This window comes from Pongo abelii, chromosome 8, assembly GCF_028885655.2.
Source record: "Pongo abelii isolate AG06213 chromosome 8, NHGRI_mPonAbe1-v2.0_pri, whole genome shotgun sequence".
Classification (NCBI taxonomy): Eukaryota; Metazoa; Chordata; class Mammalia; order Primates; family Hominidae; genus Pongo; species Pongo abelii.
The window spans coordinates 70,921,229-70,946,375 of record NC_071993.2 but is presented as its reverse complement, the minus strand read 5'-3'; the positions used below and the strand labels follow the sequence as shown (position 1 = coordinate 70,946,375).

General features: G+C 37.8%; 1 protein-coding gene and 1 pseudogene across 2 annotated transcripts in view; both read right to left on the bottom strand.

The window, feature by feature from the left end:
- Window positions 1–1,360: 1,360 nt before the first annotated feature.
- LOC129048456 (large ribosomal subunit protein uL22-like) lies at window positions 1,361–10,510 on the bottom strand (annotated as a pseudogene).
- A 503-nt stretch (window positions 10,511–11,013) lies between these two features.
- The window catches only part of P4HA1 (prolyl 4-hydroxylase subunit alpha 1), an 87,577-nt gene continuing 73,443 nt past the window's right edge, over window positions 11,014–25,147 (bottom strand). The window contains exons 11-15 of one of the 2 annotated variants that reach the window (NM_001132261.2): window positions 20,615–20,668; window positions 17,989–18,054; window positions 14,783–14,851; window positions 13,614–13,710; window positions 11,014–12,103 (exon numbers count right to left, since the gene is read on the bottom strand). In NM_001132261.2, coding sequence (NP_001125733.1) covers window positions 12,033–12,103; window positions 13,614–13,710; window positions 14,783–14,851; window positions 17,989–18,054; window positions 20,615–20,668 — 357 coding nt within the window. In that variant the 3' untranslated portion in view covers window positions 11,014–12,032. The remainder of the gene's footprint in view (window positions 12,104–13,613; window positions 13,711–14,782; window positions 14,852–17,988; window positions 18,055–20,614; window positions 20,669–25,147) is intronic. The other variant, XM_024253030.3, reaches the window with a different exon arrangement.

Genomic DNA, 25,147 nt, shown 5'->3' with positions numbered 1-25,147 from the left:
AACATGGCATATGTTTACCTATGTATCAAACCTGCACATCGTGCACATGTACCCTAGAACTTAAAGTATAATAAAAAAATGAACAATATTTAATTTTGCCAAATTATTTATCTGCCTCTATTGAAGTAATCATGTATTTTTTTTCTCCTTTTTTTTTCCTGGCACTATGGTAAATCACACAGGTTGAATTTTAAATGTTAAACCAATCTTGTATGCCTGAGATAAATACAACTTAGTCATTTGTTTATTGTTGGACTAGACTTGCTAATATTTTATTTATTTATTTTTGTTGAAACAGGGTCTCCTCCTGTTGCCCAGGCTGGAGTACAGTGGTGCAATCTCAGCTCACTGCACACTCCACCTCCTGGGTTCAAGCAATTCTCCTGCCTCAGCCTCCCGAGTAGCTGGGATTACAGGCACCCACCATCACACCTGGCTAATTTTTGTATTGTTTTAGTAGAGATGGAGTTTCACCATGTTGGCCAGGTTGGTCTCAAACTCCTGACCTCAGGTGATCCGCCCGCCTCGGCCTCCCAAAGTGCTGGGATTACAGGAATGAGCCACCACGCCCGGCCACTAATATTTTTTTAAGGTATTTTGCATCTGTGATCGTGAGAAATATTGATTGGTAGTTTTTTTTCCTTTGAATGTTTTTGGTTTTGGTATTAATGTAATGCTCATCTCTTAAAGTGAGTGGGAAGCTTTCCATTCTCTATTTTCTGAATCGGTTTCTATAGAATGGGTATTCAACATGTTTGATAGAATTCACCAGTAAAGTCATCTAGGCCTCAACTTTGCTCTGTGGTAATATTTTAAATTATTAATTTCTTTACTTGATGTGAGGCTATTCAGACTTTCTTTGTGAGTAAATTTGTATATGGACTTTGTAATTATTTCAAGAACTGTACATTTTATATAAGTTGTCAAATTTATTGGCATAAATATGTTAATAATATTCCATTATTGCCTGGGTACAGTGGCTCACACCTGTAATCCCAGCACTTTGGGAGGTGGAGGTGGACAGATCTCTTTGAGCCCAGGAACTTGAGACCAGCCTGGGCAACATAATAAAACCCCATCTCTATAAAAAAATAAAAATAAAAGAAGTGCTCTTATTTTTTAAAAAATTCCATTATTATCCTTTTAATGTCTGTAGACTCTGTAGTAATGTCCCTTTTTCCATGCCAGATACTGGCAATTTGTTTCTTCTCTCTGTTCCTTACCAGTTTAGCTAGAAGTTTGTCAATTATATTAATCTATTTATGAAATCAAGTTTTACTGTAGTCCCAGCTACTCAGGAGGCTGAGACAGAGGGACCACTTGAGCCCACAAGTTCGAGGCTAGGCTGGGCAACATAGCAAGACCCTGTCTTGAAAAAAATAAATCAACTTTTGGTTTCATTTCTCTATGGTTTATCCATTTTCAATTTCTTTCATTTCTGTTCTTAACTTTGTCACCATCTTTCTGCTTACTTTGGGTTTAATTTGATCTTTTTCTAGCTTTTAAAAGATAGCTTTATTTATATGTAATTCACCTACCATATAACTTACCAGCTTAATGTATATAATTCAATGGCTTTTAGTATATTCACAGAACTGTGCATCTACCATCACCATTTTAAAACATCTTCATTATCCTAAAAAGAAACCTTATACCCCTTAGCTATCATCTCCCAATTTCCCTCCTCCATTCCAAGGCTACCATTAACTACTTTGTTTCTATAGATTTGCCTTTTCTAGACATCTCATATATAAGGAATCATTCACTGCATGGTCCACGACGACTACCTTATTTCTTCACTTCTTTTTATAGTCAAATAACATTCCATTATGTGGTTTTTCTAGCTTCATAAGGTGGAAACTTAGAGAAATAATTTTGAATGTTTCTTCTAACATGGATATTTAGTGTTGTGAACTTTCAGCAAAGCACTGCTTATTTTCAACCTACTTTGGGTTTTTCTAATAGAATACACAAATTTAAAATTTTTTTTTACTATAAACATTCAGTTTATGTTAAGTAATGTTTATGGTATAATACCAAAAACATTAAGATTTGATAACTAGTGAGTGCTCTCATTGTCTTTCACATCTATTTCATAATTTCCATTTGAGTGTCTGAAGCTCAATCTTTAGTAGATTCCTTGGAAAGGGATTATAGGAAGAATATTTTCTGAATTCCTGCATGTTAATAGATTTGTCTGTATGCTTTATATTAAAGGTTAGTTATGCTGGATATAAAATTCTTCATATTTCCTTGATTATCTTAAACATATTAATCCATTTTTCTTCTGGAATAAAGTATTGCTGTCAATATCTGATAATCTAATTTTCTCTTCCTTATAAGTCATGTGCTTTTTTTTTTTTTTTTTTTTTTTTGAGACGGAATCTCACTCTGTCTCCCAGGCTGGAGTGCACTGGTGTGATCTCAGCTCACTGCAACCTCTGTCTTCTGGGTTCAAGCCAATTTCCTGCCTCAGCCTCCTGAGTAGCTGGGATTACAGGTGTCTGCCACTATGCTCAGCTTATTTTTTGTGTTTTTAGTAGAGACAGGGTTTCACCATGTTGGCCAGGCTGGTGTTGAACTCCTGGCCTCAAATGATCCCCCCACCTCGGCCTCCCAAAGAGCTGGAATTACAGGTGTGAGCCACCGTGCCTGGCCCAGTCACGTGCTTTTATTGCCTAAATTCCCAGAGAATTTTCCTCCTCTTTAATATCTGGTAATTTTGTAAGAATCAATTCATGTGGGTCATTCTGACTCAATATTCTCACATATATAATATGCTCTTCAATATTTGGTTTTTAAACACTGTTATTTTAGGAAAGTTTTCTTAAAATATAATTTTAAAACTTTGCTCTTTTCCTTGGTTTTGTTTTGGACTTCCATTATCTGTATGTTAAATCTTTTTTTTTTTTTTGAGACCCATTGGAGGGTCTCACTCCATCAACCAGCCTGGGGCTGGAGTGCAATGCTGTGATCATAGCTCACTGCAGCCTCAATCTCCTCACCTCAGGTGACTCCCACCTCAGCCTCCCAAGTAGCTGGGACTACAGGCATGCGCCACCCACATCCAGCTAGTTTTTTGTAGAGATGGGGTTTCACCATGTTGCCCAGGCTGCCTTTGCTTATTTTCAATGTCTGTCTCTTTGAGGTCTTTTACTTTTTTTAAAAAAAAATTATCCTGTTTTTCACCTTTAAGATTTTTGCTAATCTCATCTGTAGATGGACACTTGGGTGGCTTCCACTTTTTGGCTATTGTGAATAATGCTGCTACAAACATGGATGTACAAAATATATTTTCAAGTCCATGCTTTCAATTATGTAGGGTATACATTGAAAAGCAGAATTGCAGGACCACACTGTAATTCTGATTTTTTATTGTGATTATGTATGTATATTTTTATTGCGATTATGTTTGGATACATATTTTATTGGGATTATATGTATCCATACACAATCACAATAAAATTATACATAATCACAACAAAAAAACAGAATTTATGTATGTACATATTATAATCACAATAAAATGTATAACGTAAAATTTATCAGTTTAACCATTTTAAAGTGTACGGTTTTGTGGCTTTTAGTATATTTACATTGTTATGCAACCATCACCATCATCTGTCTTCAGAACTTTTTCATTTTCCCCAACTGAAACTGTACCCATTAAATACTCACAATCCCCCTCCCCCTCCCCCGAGGTAAACATCATTCTCCTTTCTGTTTCTATGAATTCAATTACTCTGGGCACATCATATAAGTGGAATCATACAATATTTGTCCTTTTGTGTTTGGCTTATTTCACTTAGCATGTCTTTAAGGTTTATGCATGTTAAAGAAACGTTAGAATTTCCTTCCTCTTTTAGCTGAACAACATTGTATTATATATGTGTATACACAACATGTATCCATTCACCTATGTACAACTTAACTGCATCCACTTACAGTTCCTGTGAATAATGCTACTATGCACATGATGTGCAAATACTTCTTTGAGTCCCTGTTTTCATTTCTTTGGGGTATACAATTCCAGAGGTGGAACTGCTGGATCATATGTTAACTGTATAATTTTTTGAGAAGCTGTCATGCCACTTTCCACAGTGCCTGCACCATTTTACAATCCCCCTAGTAATGGAAACCTTCCAATTTTTCGACATTCTAGCCAACACTTGTTATTATCTATTTTTTAATAATAGTAATCCTGACGTGGTATTATAGTTTTGATTTGCATTTTCCTAATGACTAATGATGTTGAGCATCTTTTCATGTGTTTATTGTATGTTTGCGTATCTTCTTTGGAGAAATGCCTATTCAAGTCCTTTGCCCATTTTTAATTGTTTTGCTATTGAATTACAAGTATTTCTGGGCTCTCTAATCTGTCTATGTGTCTTTATGCCAGTACCAGTTTTGATTACTGTAGCTTTGTTGTAAGTTTTGAAATCAGCACATGTGAGACCTCCAATATTATTCTTTACCAAGATTGTTGGCAATTCAGAATCCCTTGAGATTCCTTATTTTAGGATGGATTTTCCTATTTCTGCAAAAATCTTCTTAGTCTTTTCTGTAGCTGTAACAGAATACCTAAAACTGGGTAATTTATAAGGAAATTTACTGGGCTTACAGTTCTGGAAGCTGGGAATTACAAGGGCATGGTGGTGGCATCTGGTGAGGGCCTCATGGTGCTTCATAACAGGGTGGAAAAGTAGAAGGGGAAAGAAGTGTATATAAAAGAGACAGGACAAAAGAGGATGACCCACTTAATGACAACATACTCTTGCAAGAGTCTCGACTAACCCAGTCTCATGGGAAAGACATTAATCCATCTTAATTATCTCTTAAGGCCCAGGCTCCCAAAACCATTACATTGGCAATTAAATTTAAACATGAGTTTTGGTGGGGACAAACCACACGCAAAACCATAGCACCCTCATTGGGATTTCCACAGGGAATATGTTTTTCCATCCCTTTACATTGAACCTGTGTCTCTAGATCTAAAGTGAGTCTCTTATTGACAGCATCTAGTTAGCTCTTTTTTTTTTTTGATGCATTATGCCAATGTGTATCTTTTGATCACAAGGTTTAATCCATTTAGTCACTGATGGGAAAGAATTTTGCCATTTTGTTTTCATGTCTTAAGATTTCTTTTTTTTCAGACAGGATCTTGCTCTCTTGCCCAGGCTGGCATGCAGTGGCACAAGCACAACTCACTGCAGCCTTGACCTCCCAGGCTCAAGCAATTCTCCCGCATCAGCCTCCAGAATAGCTGTGACTAGGCATGTACCACCACGCCTAGCTAATTTTTTGAAAAGATGGCATCTATGTTGCCCAGGCTAGTCTTGAACTCCTGGTCTCAAGCAATCTTCCTGCTTCAGCTTCCCAAAGTGTTGATAACAGGTGTAAGCCACTGCCCCTGGCAGCTTTTTTTTTTTTTTTTTTTTTGGCCTCATTACTGGCTCCCCCTACCCTTTTTTCTTTTCGTAGTAACATATTTTTGATACCCTTTTCCTTTTGTCTATATTCTATACATATTTTCTTTGCAGTTATGAGGATTACATCTTAATGTCAAAACAATCTAATCTGAATTCTAGCCTGATGTTGAAGTGAATTTTTCAACTCAGGTATTGTATATTTCAGCTCCAGAATTCGTTTTGTTCCTTTTCTGTCTCTTTGTTGATATTCTCATTTTGTTCATATATTTTCCTGACTTCTTCTGGTTCTAGGTCCATGTTTTCCTTTAGCTTATTGACCATACTTAAGACAGGTGTTCTAAGTATTTAATACCTGTGTTTCTTCAGAGACAGTTTCTGTCACCGTTTCTCCCTTTGAGTGGGCGTTTTCCTGTTTTTGCCTTGTGGTTTTCTGCTGGAAAAATGGGAATTAAAAAAAAAATCATCTCTCCCAGTTTTTGCAGACTGGTTCCATGATAAGGACAACCTTCCTTCACTAATTAGCAGGCGTGTTCTCAGCCTTGGGAGCAGCCTGAGGTGACAGCTTCAAGTTGTGCAGCTTTTCCCAGAAATGCTGCCTTTCCCCATGTGAGTGCTCTGTTAAGTGAAACAGACACTCTTTCAAGAAGCCCCCAGATGAGTTAGAATGCTGGAAATAAGTTCTGCTCTATTCCCTCCAGTTCAAGGGAGGGAATTGAGCAACACTACTGAAAAGTTCTGGTTTACACTGAGATTAGAAGTTTATACTATAATGTAAATAACACTGCTTTCTTCATCTAGAAAGACTTGCTACAAAAAGTCAACTGAATTAAATGAAGGAGGTACTTACTGATGTAGTTTATTTTTATTTTGATATAAACGCCTTTGTGGACAAGAAACCCCGTGGCAGCTCATCTATAAGCCACACTGACTAGCACTGTTTCAGAGCACTTTTAATATTACCTTACTTGAACTTTTCATAGACTATTTTCTCCATAGTTGCAGAAATAAGAAAAGAACATGGGAAAGATAGCACTGATTATTTTTAGTAAGGACTACTTTTTTTCTATCTCATAAGTCAAAAGGTGTTTCACGTAACAGAACCTCACTTTTTTGCCTTTTAAAAGCAAAGTAAAAATAGAACATAACTAAATTCAACTGTTATGTAAGTTATTTTGTCTTCTCAGACTTAACAATGATTTATCATGCATGTATCAAAAGATGAGATTTTTATTATAAGTTAACCATACGTAGTTATTTTATATATGACTCATGATACATCAAAACCTGTGTAAAACCCACATTGAAATGGAGTTCAACTATACTTATTAAAGTAGATATTACGATAATTCTGACTCTTTGTTGGACTTACGTGAATGCCTTTTCTAACTTGAAACACAATCCTTCTCCCAAAAAGCACTGAAATGTAAAAGTGTACATCAATCTATATTTAAAATGTTCTATTCCGAATTTGAAGTGCTTAGCCTAAAACAGATTTCTTTTAGAAAGAAGCCTATTATGAATTGAAAAGACCAACTGACAAAATTTGAGAAATTTTCCTTTTTCAGATTTTAGAGCTTATTTCTTATGTGATTATCCTGCTTTGTATATAACACTACAGTCATGTGCCACCTAACATTTCAGTCAGTGACAGACTGCTTACCTGGTGGTGGTCTTGTAAGATTAATACTCTATACTGTACCTTTTTCTACGTTTAGATACATACATTGTTAGCTTTGTGTTATAATTGGTTACAGTACTCAGTACAATAACATGCTGTATAGGTTTGTAGCCTAGGAGCAATAGGCTGTATCATATAGCCTAGGTATGTAGCAGACTATACCATCTAAGTTTGTGTAAGTACACTCTATGATGTTCCCACAACAACAATCTTCTAATGATGATGCATTTTCCTCTCATTAAGCAACACATAACTAATTTCAACAGAACAGTGCTACAATGAAAGTTCAACAAGACCTCAAAAGCAGATGATGGAGGACTTCCACTCCTTTTGGTTACTCCTTTTACTTAACATCTGCTTGTATATAAGTTATTTACAGTAAGGCATTCTTATCAGTTTTCCTGAGTAGAAATTTATATTTAACTTAAGGCTACATTTACACAGAAAGTAAACTTTATAGTCCTCAAATTTAAGAAAGTAGGCAGCCAAAGACCTTTACAGGTCTACTACAGTTAATTTTGCAAAACATCATTAAAGTGGTTGAATAATATCCAAGGACATTAGGAGCACAGGATTTTGAAATTTTATTCTGATAAATCTGGTAATTTATGGTACTCTATTAACTCATTCCTTTTTGTCTAAGTTACCCAATATTGTTCCCTCTAAAACACTAACTTTTACTATAGTAAAAATAAGCACTGCCAAGAGAAGAGATTGGTCCTTGTGTTGCTGGCTATCTGGATTAAGATATCATTTTTCCCATTCTGCTTTCTCCTAGCAATCTTTATTTCATTAATTCTGTCTGTTCAAGTGATTTATAATTACTTAATCATAATTTGGTGTGTGTATGTGTTTTAATATCACTTTTTTTTTTTTTTTGAGACAGGGTCTTGCTCTGTTGCCCAGGCTTGAGTATAGTGGCACAAGCACAGCTCACTGCAGCCTTGACCTCCAGGCTCAAGGGATCCTCCCACCTCAGCCTGCTCAGCAGCTGGGACCACAGGCATATGCCACCACATCTGGGTAACTTTTTGATTTTTAGCAGAGATAGGGTCTTGCTATGTTGCTCAGGCAGGTCTCAAATTCCTGGGTTCAAGAGATCCTCCCACCTTGGCCTCCCAATGTGCTGGGATTATAGGCATACACCACTGTGCCCAGCCTATAAATTTCTTAACAGCAATCCAGTCATTCAGTAGTTTAGCCCATTAGGCTCTGCATATAAGCTGTTCATTTTTCAGTTATATGGACTTCAGTGGTATGGAAGTTATGTATAGCAGTCAACACATGGCTATGTAAAGATACTTAAGATTCTTTTAAGCAGCAGTAAGACTTCACTTATATACACACACATATATTAATTTATAAATTATATGTGTGTTGGTTTACTATTTGTAACTTCTCCACTCTCTCACACTGTAATAATGATTTTTTTTTTTTTTTTTTTTTTGAGATGGAGTCTTGCTCTGTCGCCCAGGCTGGAGTACACTGGCGCGATCTCAGCTCACGGCAACCTCTGCCTCCCAGGTTCAAGTGATTCTCCCACCTCAGCCTCCTGAGTAGCTGGGATTATGGGCACCTGCCACCATGCCCGGCTAATTTTTTGTATTTTTAGTAAAGACGGGGTTTCAACATGTTGGCCAGGCTGGTCTCAAACTCCTGACCTCAGGTGATCCACCTGCCTCGGCCTCCCAAAGTGCTGGGATTACAGGCATGAGCCACCATGCCTGCCCAATAACCATTTTATTATAATTTCACTGAGGTAGATGATTGCTTCTTTTATTACTGCATTTACCATTCAGCTTTCCAAAGAATCCTAAAGTCAGTTCATTGCTCTTTTTATAATATTACTAGGTTATTACCACCTAGTTATCACATTTGCTTACCCCACTGTTAAGATGTTCTGGTGGATACTTCAGTTAACTCCATATTGGTGATAACTCCCTATTTAAAGTTAATGAGAATAAAAGTTAGTTAACGAATGATGAAACTTCCAATATGGAAGGAAAGGCTTAGGGTTGGTGAGGAAACCACAGTTTCCACATTTTCCAGGGTAGTTCCAGCCCTCCCTTATGTGAAAGTTCAGCATTAAAAGAAACACAGAATTGCAGTAATGGAACTAAAAGCTTCATATTGGATTTTTCCGTTTTCATTTGGAAAGAAAAATCATTGGTAATTACAAAACTTTAAAGGGTTCTGTATGATCTAATTCTGAAAGAGTTTAATAATTCCCACGTGGGGTTCCAAGTTGAGTATGAAATTTGTAAGATTATGGAATACGTAATTTCCTTCTCAAAGATACTTGTATTCTACTTTCTATAACACACATGGCAATAAACAGTATTTTCCATCCTTTGAACCCCTATATTATGTCTACATTTTTGAATTTTCTGCTTCCATCCACTTTACTAAAAAAATTTTTTTAAAATCATCAATGGTCACAAAATCTGAGTGGATCAAAGTGCTGAACTTATATTCTCCATATTTCTAAAATACTTATGTTGGAACAAAGGCTAGTCAGAAGAAAGGAACTTCAGAGTTCACTTTAAAAATAGGTAAAAATACCTACTTTCCCAGAGAATCAAACCAAATTCTTCCTTCAGTATTTAAATACTGCATAAAGTATAAAGAACCCTTGTGTGAACTAGGATTCACCATAAGTAATGTAAATAGTCTAAAGCATCAATTAACATACTTCATTAAGCTCACAGCTTTGTATTACCATATTTCTTTTTTTTCCTTTTAATTACATTTATTTTAATGCTGAATTTACCCCCGTGCCGTAATTTTTTGTTTCTTCAGTTTCTTCTGGGCAACCTCCTCTTCTGGTTTAGGAACAATCTGTTCCTTTTCAGTAAGGATCATCTCAATGTGGCAGGGAGAACTCATGTATGGGTTAATCCATGAGCTCTGTAGGTCCGGCGGCGCATCTTAAGGTGCTTTGTTCACTTGGATATGCTCAATGACCAGAGAATCTACATCTAAACCCTTAAGTTCAGCATTACTCTCTGTGTTTTTAAGCATGTGCAGCAAAAATTCAGCACTCTTTTTGGGCCACCGACCTTGTGTCCAGCCCCACTGCTTCGCCTGCGCACACCTGCCAACTCCACCATTGTAATGTCGGAATGGTATGCACTGTTTCTGTAAAGTGACATCTTTCAGATACTTCATGGCTTTTCGTATATACATACCCTTGATGGCCTGAGCAGTTTCACGAGTGTTCTTAAAGTGAACACGAAGATTGGAACCTCTTGATTTGCATGATTTCGTGGGGTTCTCCAGGTCAAGTGAATAGCGAACCATTTTCAGATTACCTCAGGCCACTTAGGGAAAGAGCACCATATTTCTTAACAGGAGAAAGTCTTAAGTACCATTATCGTAATTTTTTTTTTCTTTTTTGAGACAGTCACTCTGTCACTCAAGCTAGAGTGCAGTGGTGCAATCTCAGCTCACTGCAACCTCTGCCTCCCAGGTTCAAGCGATTTTCCTGCCTCAGCCTCCCAAGTAGCTGGGACTACAGGCATGCACCACCACACCCGGCTAATTTTGGTATTTTTAGTAGAGATGGGGTTTCGCCATGTTGGCCAGGCTGGTCTTGAACTCCTGGCCTCAGGTGATCCGCCTGCCTCAGCCTCCCAAAGTGCTGGGACTGAAGGTGTGAGCCACTGTGCCTGGCCCGTAATAACTTCATAATCATAGTAAAGTATTTTAGAGCTCTCTTTGAAGGAAACACATCTTGATTCATGAAATATCTGAAACTTCAGAGAGCCTAAATTTTTCTTAACCATGTGACATTAGTTGGAAACCAAGAGTATAAACCTAAACCCTAAGAAATTACATAAGTTAACCTGTTACTGCCACATCATACATTCGGATTTAAATACGAAAAACACCACACAGAAAACAAACTTTTTTTAAAAAAGATTTAAGATCATAAATAGGTCATTGTTGTCACACACATTTCAGAATTTTAAAAAAACAAACATTTTGGCTTTCTAAGAAAAAGACTTTAAAAAAAAAATCAATTCCCTCATCACTGAAAGGACTTCTACATTTTTAAACTTCCAGTCTCCTAAGGCACAGTATTTAATCAGAATGCCAATATTACCACCCTGCTGTAGCAGGAATAAGAGGCAAGGTATTAGCACTAAGAAAAACAGCAAAATTTCTGGACAAAATCATCTGTCATTTTAAAAAAGGGATTAAAAAACAGACTAAGTGGTGAGCATTTTAGTTAAGAAGGCCCAGTGTTGTTATGCAGGACTTTCTGTTAAAAAAAAAAAAAAAGAAATATTTTAACTCAAGTAGGTTTAATTCACCACAGAAGAGCTAAGAGAAAAGAGAGGGGGTTGGTAAAATACACTATACTTTCTTTAAAAAGGACTTGGGAGGAAAAAAAATCAACTTAGGAGATCATATGAAAGGGCAAACATCACATGGATCACATGGAACCCAGTTAGTGTCCTAGTTTATTACTAGTCTTCAGATCCAGAAAACAGAGTAAGACACTAGGTAAACAGAACACCTAGACACATCTGTAAGGCATTTGTTTCCTATCACACGGCCCATTCTAGCTTAACACCCACCAACTGAGATGTAGTGAAATACTAAAATTGGATGCTCAAATTATGTTTTTATCCAACCAAAAAGTTCTTTAAATATAAAATTCCTCACTTTAAACTCTGCCTTATCTTCTGTGATACCAACAGAACTTTAAGGTTTTACATACGCAATATGGTGATTTCATGTTACTTTTAAAATAACCCATAAAGTAAACGATTGTCCACAGATGAAACATGGCATGAGGTTCATGACTGAATCAATCATGGAGTGTTAGTCAACTGTAAACTCCTGAAAGTTAAGACTAGGAAATGTGTGTATCAGACACATAAGAGTACAACAATAGGAGAGAAAGGGAAGCCTGTTTGTCATTCCAATTCTGACAAGGTGCAAGGTCTTCGAAATTCTTGTCCACGTTCATGGAGCCATTTATTGGATACTGTGAGAGAAAAGTAATATATTAATTTTCCCCCTTAATCTAATCAGTATTTAATTAGTTTCTAAAAGCTAGGTCTGTAACAAAGTTTCATCATGGGATAAAAGTTCAACACCAAAACCGGATAAAGGCAGATGCTACTTAAAAACTTGGCTAAATGCTGAAAACACAGATTGTATATACCTATATACATACGTGTACACACTTGTGTGTGTTTATGTACATACATGTATGTATATTTCCAAGTCTATGTGCATTTCTTAAAGTTTCCCATGTTCAATGTGAGGCTGAAATGAGACACAAATGGACCTAAGATACAGGTACAGATAAGAGTAGAATATTGCTTTATGTACTGTTTTCAAAGTACAACCTCCAAAATACGAAGACATTTTAATAATGAACACAAACTTTCCACTCTAAAGGAACAACTCTCTAATCAACCATTGCTATTGTATGCTCATTAAGTTTCCAAAATACCTTTAAAAAATGTATACCATGTAAAAATGTATCCCAAAAGCAGTTAATTTTCTATTTTTTTTTTTGTCTCCGGTACCATAGAACCCAATCAAAATATCTAAAGCAGGAACCTTAATTCTTAACTCCTTTTCCCTTTTCAACCCTTGTATCTATGCTTTATTCATCAAACCCTGACAATTTTCCTTACGTCTCTCTCAAATCTACTATTTGCTCTCCAACCCTTTCACTGATGCTTTAATCCAGGCCATTATCATCTCCCACTTAGACAACAGAAAACAGCTTTCTAAACTCTCTCTCACCAACTAGCCTCTCCTCATTCTAGTCCAGTGGTTCTTAAACACTATAATCATAAGGGGAGATTTTAAAATCCTGATCAGGCCTCACTCCTTAACCTTGTTATGTCCTATATGTAACCACTAAATATGTGGCTAGTAACAGATTGAAATGGATACATGGGGCTAATTAATAGATATTAAAACTAATTTCACCTATTTCTTTTTACTTTTTTAAAATGTGGCCAGTCCTGCACTTGCATGTCTCTGACTGAGTGAGTGCCTCTTTAAATTTTGCACATTAGGTGCTACTTGAGCCTCACATTAGAACCTGGTATCTAACATGTTTGGAAAACTGCTTTTCTATCTTCAGGACCAAATTTAAAGAATAAGCTTTGAAGAAGACTCCCCAAACTTACGCAGTCACCATCTTCTGTTTACATTTTTGTATTAATATGTACTACATTATAATCCATTAGTATGTCTCAATCAGATTATTAACCCTTTGAGGGGAAGATATTGTCTTAATTTTGAGTCAGTCATTGTTTCTTAGAATAAGTAAAAATAGAGTTAAAAATAAAATCTGTCATCAAAATTCTGATTTCAAATTTGTATTAAGATTAGGCACTTGTTTGGTTGAATCCTGTACAATGTTAAAATCATATTAAGCAAACGTGGGGGCTTTTGTTTTTAAGACACAGATAATAGTTTCAAAATAAGAAACAAAAATTACATTCTCTTCACAGAATATATGAAATATTTACCCCATTTGTTGCCAACTAGCACTGGACAGGCTGCATGCCGTGTACTATAATCTCCTTCTCCACTGGCAAACAGATTATACCAGAAAACAGCAGTTCCCTATGGAGAACAATTCACAATTATCCCCAAGTATACAATGCCAGGTAATTGCTTTCGGTAGTTATTACTTTTTTTTTTTTTTTTTGAGACGGAGTCTTGCTCTATAGCCCAGGCTGGAGTGCAATGGCACGATCTCAGCTCACTGCAACCTCCACCTCCCAGGTTGAAGTGATTCTCCTGCCTCAGCCTCCCAAGTAGCTGGGATTACAGGCGTGCACCACCAGGCCTGGCTAATTTTGTATTTTTAGTAGAGACGGGCTTTCACCATGTCGGTCAGGCTGGTCTTGAACTCCTGACCTCAGGTGATCCGCCTATCTTGGCCTCCCAAAGTGTTGGGATTACAGACGTGGGCCACCGTGCCCAGCCGTTTTCAGCAGTAGTTAATTTTTCCTTTGTTCCTGTGGAAGAACTCTATAGCAGTATTTTATCTTCCTCTAATATAATTCTGAAAATATGGTTATATCACTTTAAGAACCGTTTTTGATCATATGAAAAATACCATAAAAATGTTTGACAACAAAAGTATTTGCCAAAAGAAAGCTAACATATCTTACATAGCAAGATGGAGGGGAAAACACAATGCAGAACCCATTTTAGAAATGAAAAATTTTAAATACTAATTCCTGGTCATTCATTACCTCTAAGTACTCGTGGCAAGGACCATAAAATACCTTTAAAAATGTAATTTGGCCAGGCACAGGGGTTCATGCCTGTAATCCCAACATTTTGGGAAGCTGAGGTGGGAGATCACTTGAGCCCAAGAGTTCAAGACCAGCCTGGGCAATACAGGGAGACACCATCTCTACAAAAAATTTAAACGTTAGCTGGGCATGATAACATGCACCTGTAGTCCCAGCTATTTGGGAGGCTGAGGCTTGAACCCAGGAGGTCAAAGCTGCAGTGAGCCATGTTTGTGCTGCTGGGCTCCAGCCTGGCAACAGAGCGAGAACAGGTCTCAAAAAGAGAAAAGAAAAAGAAAAAAAATGTAATTCATTAATTAGACCATGAATACAAGTGCATCTCTTCCTTAGGGAAAAAATTAACAAACCAAAAACAAACCAAACAGGCTTACTTTTTTGGGCCAAACACTAGCTCCAACTTCAGGAAAAACAGTGGCTCCTCCTGCAGACACATCACTCATCTATAAGAAACAAGAGGGTGTTATCAAAAGTGCTGGTAGAATAAAGTAAAACATGCCATTATAAAGACTTGATATTGGATACTAGAATATTGGGAACATATGGACTTGTTCTTATATAGCAGGGTTGGTACATGCTACTCAGTTTTTCAAAAATAAAATGCCATTTAGGTTTATATACATAAGTAAAAAAACTACAAAAAGCAAAGGAATGATTAACAAAAAACCATCAGAATGGGAGACTGGGGATATAATTTGAGATAGGAACTTATTTATAGCCAGAGGGAAAAAGTAATTAAAACTAATGAGTCAATACATAGATACAAATATGTATTTTATTGTATTAGAATGTAATCTCCATGGAGGCAGGAATTTTCATCTGTTTTGTTCATTGCTGATCATTAATGTCTAGAACAGTAGTACCTCAAGAACAGTAGGTGCTCAAGAAATATTTAAATAAATGTAAAATAAAAATAAACTCAGTTTTGCCATTTCTCATGGAAGAGAATCAAACATATTAAATAAAAGTGAGAAAGTTAAAGGATTATATATAGTCATAAAGATAACCTAGAATAAAAATGGAAACCTTTTAAATTAACTGAAGAATCACATAAAACAAGGCAAAGGAAACATGGATCATACAGTAAAGTTTTTTTAAAGCAACATAAGTAGAATGTATAGACTGATTAGATCACACAGCAAAACCCAACTATATATTATATCAGAGCTGCATCTAAAACAAGTCACTTACAAACACAGAACACAAAAATGTAAGATTTTGGGCAAATGCTATCCAAGGAAAACAGGGTATGATCTTAGTATGAGACACAGTTTAAATCAAGGTAAAGAGCATTGAATGAGATAAAAGGTATTTTACAATGATAAATACATAACTAATAATAAAGAGCTAAGAACGCTCAACCAATGAAAAAATTAACTTTGAGGAAATTAAAAAGTTGTGCATGAGAGGAAAAGTAATTTGAGATATTCTATGTGCCCCTCTGGGGAATGGTATTTAAATAACGGAAAAAATGATAATCAATTAAAATGCTATACAACTATTTTAGAAAAACAGGAAGGGTGTTTACATTAAGAGGGAGAAATGGATAGTGGGCCAAATAATATAGCATCAATAGTCATAAAACAAAGAAATATAAGGAGAACCAGGAACACATAAACACTAATGGCTTTTACATATCTGAAAAGATGCTCAACCTCTCTAAATAAGAGAAATGCAAATTAAAGCCACAATAACTGTTAATTTGATAAGTGAAAGATACACAGATCAAAAAGTCTGACAAACATACTTCACAAACATATCCCACTTAAAATTGGGATATAAATTGGTACAACCTCTAAGACTCACCTCTAGAAAATATGCAAGCCTTCGCAGCATGAATTTGTATACTGTACTAACCCTCTCCTGGTTTTCTCTGTGTGGTATTTCTCTTTTTCATATGAATCTTTGTAATGTACCTTACCTCCTTTTGGAAACAAGATGGAGAAGGAGGCATATTGAGAGGAAGGAGATAGGGAAGAAGGGAAAGAAAAGAGAAACAGGGAAGGTGGCAGAAAGAGAAGAAGAAAGTAGACTGAACAGAGAGATTTTGGTAGGGAGTGAGATACTACAGACAGCAAAAAGATGTAATTCAAATAGGGCTAAGGAATGGAAAGAGCGATGTAATAACCAAAATTAAGTCTAGATATAAAATATATATATATATATATAAAATTTTTTTTTTTTTTTTTTTGAGATGGAGCCTCGCTCTGTTATCCAGGCTGGAGAGTGCAGTGGCGCGATCTCGGCTCACTGCAACCTCTGCCTCCCAGGTTCAAGTGATTCTCGTGCCTCAGCCTCCTGAGTAGCTGGGACTACAGGCATGTGCCACCATGCCCAGCTAATTTTTGTATTTTTAGTGGAGACGGGGTTTCACCACACGTTGGCCAGGCTGGTCTCGAACTCCTGACCTCAAGTGATCTGCCCGCCTCAGCCTCTCAAACTGCTGGGATTACAGGCGTGTGTCACTGTGCCTGGCCTAAAATATCTTTTTTAAGTTAACAAAGGTTATGACATTATGGCAGATTGCATTTTCCAAATATAATACATCCCAATATGCCCCATCCTACATGCTCTTTTTATGTGACGCTGACATTCGTCTGCAGTGGTAGGGTCTATGTGCCCTCTCCTTGAAGCTGGGCAGACCTTTGTAATTGCTGTAACAGAATACAGCAGAAATGACATCTGTGACTTCTGAGGGTAGGTCATAACAATACCATGTACTTTCGCATTGTTCTTTTGGGATGCTTCCTCTTGCAATCCAGTCACTATGCTGTGAAGAAGCTCAGCCACATGTATTGGCCAGAATTTAGGCATTCTGGCTGACAGCCAGCCTCAACCTTAGCCTTCAAGATACCCCAGTGCCAGGCATTTGACGGCAAATGCATGTCAGATTTGGAGCAGGAACCATGAGTTGAGCCCAGTCAACCTCATAACTGTTAGAGATACATTAAGAAAATCATTGTTATTTTAAACCACTCAGAAAGGAGAGTTTTGGAGTGATTTATTTGGGGTAACTAGAACAAACACTACAATCAAAACTTTTTTCCATATATATAAATATATAAACAATTTTAAAAATTCAATTATGATCATACTGTTTTAAAACTCTGAGATAGGGTTTCTGGGGGTTGTAATATGCTATTTCTTCATCTTAGTACTGAATACACCAGAATTGTTCACTTTGTGAAAATTAAGTTATAATACTTAATTATACTTCAATAAAAAATGTAATTCAGAAGTTTACTGAAATAATATGTATATGTACAGAAATTCAAATATATAGAGATTTTTATATACACATATTATATATGACTAGAGAGCCTGTATGTTAAAATATTAATGATTATCTGCAGGTAGTAGCACTATAAATTCTAAGTTTGTCCAGAAGTTTCTATAATGAACATCTATCTTATAGCCTGAAAAAGTTGCAAATGCAAAAAAATTCTTAACTCCCTTTATTCAGTTGTAAAAATGTTAAACTAGGATGCTGAATCAGAGCTACACAGAACAAACTTAACACATTAAAATGAATCTTGTGATCAAATCCCAACTTAATCTAAAAATTTTAGTGACAACTTACATAAAACAGCCATGTAGCAATTCTATTTCCTGTCCCCAGCTCTTTGAAAGCATCTGGCTCATCTTTCTGTGAAAAAAAAAACAAAAAACAGTAAATTCAATAGTATAAAAATTCAGTAATACAAATACTCTAGTAGCAACTAAACATTAGTAGTAATATCCTGAAGAATATGCCAACAACAACCCCAAAGTTTCCCTTGTAATGTCCAGTGCACTATAAACATCAGGCACTCTTTTTGTAAGATGGAGTCTTGCTATGTGGACCAGGGTGATCTTGAACTCCTGGCCTCAAGCGATCCTCCTGCCTTAGCTTCCCAAAATGCTAGGATCACAGGTGTGAGCCACTGTACCTGGCCTCAAATACTTGATGACTGAACTTGTATATTAGATACTTTAGACAAGATTACTGGATACAAAGCAGACTTATTAGCCTAAACGACAGCCATTATCTGCAAGCTACATATTATTTTAAAAATGAATACCCACAATTTTAGCTTCCAAAAAAATATGACAGCCATCTCTTAGCTACATTCCTGAAGCTTAATTTACCTTGAGACTTACTTTGAACTCATGACCTACTGAAATATTTCCTAGTATTATTTTTTTCTTTTTTCTTTTTTTTTTTTTTTGAGACAGAGTCTTGCCCTGTCGCCCAGGCTGGAGTGCAGTGCCATGATCTCAGCTCACTGCAACCTCCACCTCCCGGGTTTAAGCAATTCTTCTGCCTCAGCCTCCCAAGTAGCTGGGGCTACAGGCGTGTACCACCATGCCTGGCTAATTTTTTTGTATTTTTAGTAGAGACGGAGTTTCGCCATGTTGGCCAGGCTGGTCTTGAACTCCTGACCTCAAGTGATCCACCCACCTTGGCCTCCCAAAGTGCTGGGATTACAGGCATGAGCCACCACGCCTGGTCCCTAGTATTATTTTTCTAATAATGCTAGTAAAGTGACTTTCAGCACTATAATCAAGCTAGAGAATTAATATCTAAATATTTATATCTAAATTAAAATACAATACAACCTCTTGGCATTTCTCCCAGAAAAATGAAAATGTATTTTTCACACAGAAATGTAAACACATCTTTATTTGTAATAGCCAAAAACTAAAAACTATCCAAATGTCCTTTGATGGGTGAATGGCTAAACTGTGGTATATCCATAACATGGAATACAGGTTGAGCATACCAAAAGTCCAAAATTTAAAATGCTCTGAAGTTCAAAACTTTTAGTGCTAACATGACACAAGTGGAAAATTCCACACATAGTACTCCCTGAAGTAGCTCCCCATCATACACACTATGCCCCAGCCAGGATGGAAACAGACAGTTCCCCATAAGGCTCCTGCATCACAAGAGATTTATTTTCAAACCCATTCTTTCTTTACTGAAGGTGTAACCCTTGTGGAGATTTAGAGTTTATGCCAGGGTCTCAAATTCAGCAGCCTACACTGTGGCAGATCCTCCTCTTACAGAGCTGTTATTCCCAAAGCTCTAGTTCCTGGAGCCACATACCTCCAGCCTCTGTGTTTTGTCCCCTCTTTAATTCTCTAAGTTTGGGATCATCTTTGTTCAGTTTGCCTTTTGGAATACCCTTTACTTTCTTCCAGGCTTGCCAATGCATTTAAAGTATCTTAAGTGATTTTACTGGGTATCTAGGTGTTTTTAACTGGTAAAAAGGTTTCACAGAATATCTGCCACACCATATTTCCATAAATTCCAAATAGGCTATGAATTTTTAATGTTAAAAGAACAGAATTAACATGTTGACAAAGAATCTCTCCTTGACCCAACTACTCAGGCTCCTCTGAACTTTCTTCTCAAGTAGGCCCTGACTTTGGGCTTCTGGTATTTATCTCTGCATTGTCCAATTTGAGCAAGAACCCTGCTAAGTCAGGTTAGCCAGAATCCCCTATCCTTGCCATGTGATCACCCTCAAAATCCAAAATCTAACTGGGTTCTTCATCTTCCACTATCCCCTGGATGATGATCACTCTGCCCTGACTTCAGCAAGAATCCTGTTAGGTCAGTTTAGCCAGAATCTTCCCTTACCTCTTAGTAATTTTCCATCTACTAACACCCACCCTTGCTCATTGGCTATAAATTCCCACTTTTCCTTGTTGTATTTGGAATCGGGCTTAACCTCTCTCCCTTACTGCAAAATCCCACTGCATTTGCAGTGGACCCTATACCTATCGCAATGGTCCCCCCTTGAATGAAGTCTGCCTTACCATCTTTAACAACTGTCAAGAATAACTTTTTCTTTAACAATGTAATGCGGCCGGGTACAGTGGCTCACGCCTGTAATCCCAGCACTCTGGGAGGCCGAGGTGGGTGGATCACCTGAGGTCAGGAATTCAAGACCAGCCTGGCCAAAATGGCGAATCCCTGTCGCTACTAAAAATACAAAAATTAGCTGGGTATGGTGGCACATGCCTGTGATTCCAGCTACTTGGGAGGCTGAGGCAGGAGAATTGTTCCAACCCAGGAGGCAGAGGTTGTAGTGAGCCAAGATGGTGCCATTGCACTCCAGCCTGGGTGACAGATTGAGACTCTGTTTTTTTGTTTTGTTTTGAGACAAACAATGTAATGCATAAGCCTTAGTGAATTTCTCCATTTCTTTTTCACTTACCCGTGCAAAGTCAAAATGGGGTTCATACTGTCCTCCAACTCCATAATTTGCTACCTGAAGGAAAGACACAAAGCATGAAAGAAAAGAACTATAAAGATTACTATTCAAAAAAATCTATGAACCTCATTTTTTGGACTTTTATAGATCATGGTCAGGTATTTACAGAGAAATGAAAAGTATTTAAAATCAACGAGAGTTCCTATGAAAACAGGGATGAAAAACAAAGGACAGCTACTATATATCTATGTATAGATCTATATATACAGATCTATATCTCTATATATAGATATCTAGATCTATATATAGATCTACATATGTACCCCTCCCCACCCCCCACCAGAGACAGGCTGGAGTGCAGTGATGCAATCAGAGCACACTGCAGCCTCAACCTTTGGTGGGCACAAGTGATCTCCCACTTCAGCGTCCCGAGTAGCTGGGACTACAGGTGCATGCTACCACACCCAGCTAATTTTTAAAAATTTAATACATAAGCTAAAATTTGAGATTTCTATTATTTTGTTTCACTAAACACTTTCCTTTGGAACTTAAATCAAAAAATGTTTTCCAAAGCCCCAAATGCTGGTGAACTCGCAATCTACTTTAATAAAATATCTTTTCTTACATATTTTTTCCCTGCTAAAAAAGGAAAGAAATTAACACCAATTTAATTATTCCTGCCAAAGGGCCCTAACAACTTCAGTTGCTTACGACAATGTCCCAGTGTGACGCACCAAAATTTAAGAAAAATATTTGGTCTGAGTTCAAGTTCCAGCTCTCTTAATTACATTGTAACTTTGGATATAATCTCAGTTTTCTTATTTGTTAAAATGAACAGAATGATACTTAACTCTTTCCCTCAATCACACAACACAATAAAATGCTGACAAAATCAAAGAAGAACATAATTAAGAGTGTTGCTGATGAAAACAGAAGGAGAATACTGGTGGAACTGGAACTACTGCTGGAGTGTGTCTTGCTCTGGGGACCAGTAGCCACAGCACCCCTTCATCCCTGAAGCTAAGCCAGGAATGAAGGCCTACTTGAAGGCCTGACATTCCCAAGCAGAGCTGCCAGCAGCTGTTACACCCTTCCTGGTGGGGTCAAGAGAGGTGGAACTGCTCTACCCACCCCTCCCCCAACTCCCTGAGGCAGGAGCTGCAGCCATGTACTCCCTCCCAAGAAAACAGTACTTTGGCAGAACCCTGCATCCCATGAGATGTCTGGGCCACCCAGAACAGTCACGTCCCCCGAGCCTGAGCTGAAACAGCACATCACCCTGGGGGAATTGTTGCATTGGCCAAGCTGAGCAGCTGCACATCCCAGGGCTGAAGTAGTACCCAGAGACCCAGGGAAACAGAGCAGTGGCTAAGCTGAGAAATGTGCCCTGCAGGACAAATAATTCTAGTACCCTGTCTCCATGCTGCTGAGACACTTCTCCTTCTGGGGAGTGAAAGTCATTGCTGTGCTGCTCTCTGCTCCACAGGGCCCAAACAACAGGCATGCTTGGCCATTCAGGGGTGCCTGTTCCTGCTGTACCTGGCCTCAGAGTCTGGGATCCATCTGAGCTCCACCAATCCAGGTTCTAGGGTGACTACTACATGGTGCCTCATCCCCAGGGACAGGAGTTGCCACTAAGCCCTATTGGCTCAGGCTCCTAAATTAGAGCCAAACCTTGCATCCCAGACTCAAACCTCCAGAGCATCCTCTCTTCCCTGGAGTTGGGCCAGGGCTGTGCCCTGTCCGCCAGGGGTAGACTCACAGCTACAACCTGACACTCTTTTCCCAAGCAGCTAGAGGGTGCCTCAGAGTCACAGACCCTGGCACTATAGGCAACCTACATCCAACCCTGCCATAGAGAGTGACCCTGTACCCTAAGACCCAGGTGTTAACAATAGTATGCAAGACCCTGAGCCCAGGATCCTAGTCCCACAGCCACTCCAAATGCTTGCACCTGGATTGCAGCACCATGGCAGCTGCTTGTAGGATATGTAAGACCTGACACCAAGAAGACTCCCACTGGCTAAAACTCTCTATTGTGGGGAAAACAAGAATGGAAGGATTCCAAAAGCTCTTGCCACTGAAGATATTAACAATCTACTCCACAGCTACCACCACTGCAAACTTCTCCAGCCTAGGCTTTTGAGGCACCCAGTTATTTTGACAATGAATGCAGCTGAAGAGGCTATAAGAGACTACAGTACTGAACCTACCTGGAAACAGAGTCACCACACCCTTCCCAAACAGCCCAGCTGAAGTGGAAATTTTAAAAGAGCCAATTGTTCCACTAGATGCACAGACATCAATGCAGGAAACAAGAAACATTAAAAAGCAATGAAATATGACACTGCTGAGAATGTAACTCTCTAGTTACAGGCCCAAAAGAAAAGGAAATCAACACCTAGCTAGAAAAAAATTCAAATAATGATCTTAAGGAAACTCAAACAGATAAAAGAAAATACAGATAGATAATTCAATGAAATCAGGAAAACAATTCACGATATGACTCAGAATTTCAACAAAGAAAGATATCATAAAAAAGAACCAAACAAAACTCTTGCCGCTGAAGAATTCAATGAATGCGGGAGGCTGAGGCAGGAGAATCACTTGAACCTGGGAGGCGGAGGTTGCAGTGAGCCAAGATCTTGCCACTGCACTCCAGCCTGGCGACAGAGCAAGACTCCGTCTCAAAAAAAAAAAAAAAAAAGAATTCAATGAATGAAATTAAAAATACAATACAAAGCTGCACCAGCACACTTGATTAAGCAAAACAATCTCTGAACCTGAAGATACATTATTTGATATTACTCAGAGGGGGAAAAAAAAGGAAACAATAATGAAAAAGGATAAAGAGCGCCTACAAGACTGCTGGGACACCATTAAACATTTGTATTACAGGCGTTCCAAAAGGAGAAGAAGGGTAAAAGGCATAGAAAACCTATTTAATAATAGCTGAAAACTACCCAAGTCTGGGGAAAAGATAAGGGTATCCAACTCCAGGAAATTCAAAAGTCCCCAAATAGATTCAACCAAAAAAAGTCCCCGCTGAAGCACATTTTAGTCAGATTGTCAAACATCAAAGACAAATAAAGAATTCTAGAAACAGCAAGATAGCTAGATTAACAAAGAAAAAAGATCCAAATAAGCACAATCAGAAATAACAAAGGTGACATTACAACTGACCCCAAAGAAATATAAAAAGTCCTCAGAGATTATTATGAACACCTCTATGCACACAAACTTTTATAAAAAACCTAGAAGAAATGGATAAATTCCTGGAAACACACAACCTCCCAAGACTGAACCAGAAAAAAATTGAAAGCCTGAACAGACAAGTAAGGACTTCTGAAATTGAAATTGAAATTTAAAAAACAAAACAAAACAAAAACCTACTAACTAAAAAAAGCCCTGGACTGGATGGATTCACAGTCGAATTTTACCAGACATACAAAGAAGAGCTAGTATCGATCCTACTGAAATTATTCCAAAAAAATTGAGAAGGAAAGACTCTTCCTTAACTCATTTTATGAAGCCAGCATCATCATTCTGATACCAAAACTCATCACGGACATAATGAAAAAAGAAAACTTCAGGCTGATATTCCTGCTGAACACAGATACAAAATACTCAAAAAAAATGCTAGAAAACAAAACCTAGCAGCACATCAAAAAGTTAATTTACTATAATCAATTAGGCTTTGTAGGGTGCAAGGTTGGTTCAATAAATGTAATTCACCACATAAACAGAATTAAAAACCATATGATCATCTCCGCAGATGCAGAAAAAGCTTTCAAAAAAATTCAGCATCCTGGCCAGGCACAGTGGCTCACACCTGTAATTCCAGCACTTTGGGAGGCCGAGGTGGGTGGATCACCTGAGGTCAGGAGTTTGAGACCAGCCTGGCCAACATGGTAAAACTTTATCTCTACTAAAAATACAAAAACTAGCTGGGCGTGGTGGCAGGGGCCTGTAATCCCAGCTACACAGGAGGCTAAGGCAGGAGAACTGCATTAACCCAGGAGGTGGAGGTTGCAGTGAGTCAAGATCACACCACTGCGCTCCAGCCTGGGCAACAGAGTAAGACTACATCTCAAGAAAAACAAAAAAACCCAGAAATAACAGACACTGGCAAGGATGAAGAGAAAGGGGCATGCTCATACACTGCTGGTGGGAATGTAAATTAGTACAATCACTATGGAGAACAGTACAAAGGTTCCTTTAAAAACTAAAAATAGATCTACCGTATGATCCAGCAATCCCAGTGCCAAGTATATATCCAAAAGAAAGGAAATTAGCATGATGAAGAGATATCTGCATTCCCATGTTTATTGCAGGACTATTCACAATAGCTAACATATGGAATCAACCTAAGTGTCCATCAACAGATGAATGGATAAAGAAAATGTGGTGCTTATATATAATGAAACACTATTCAGCCATAAGAAGAATGTAATCTTGTCACATGGATGGAAGTGTAGTTCATTATATTAGTAAAATAAGCCCAGCATAGAAAGACAAATATCACATGTTTTCACT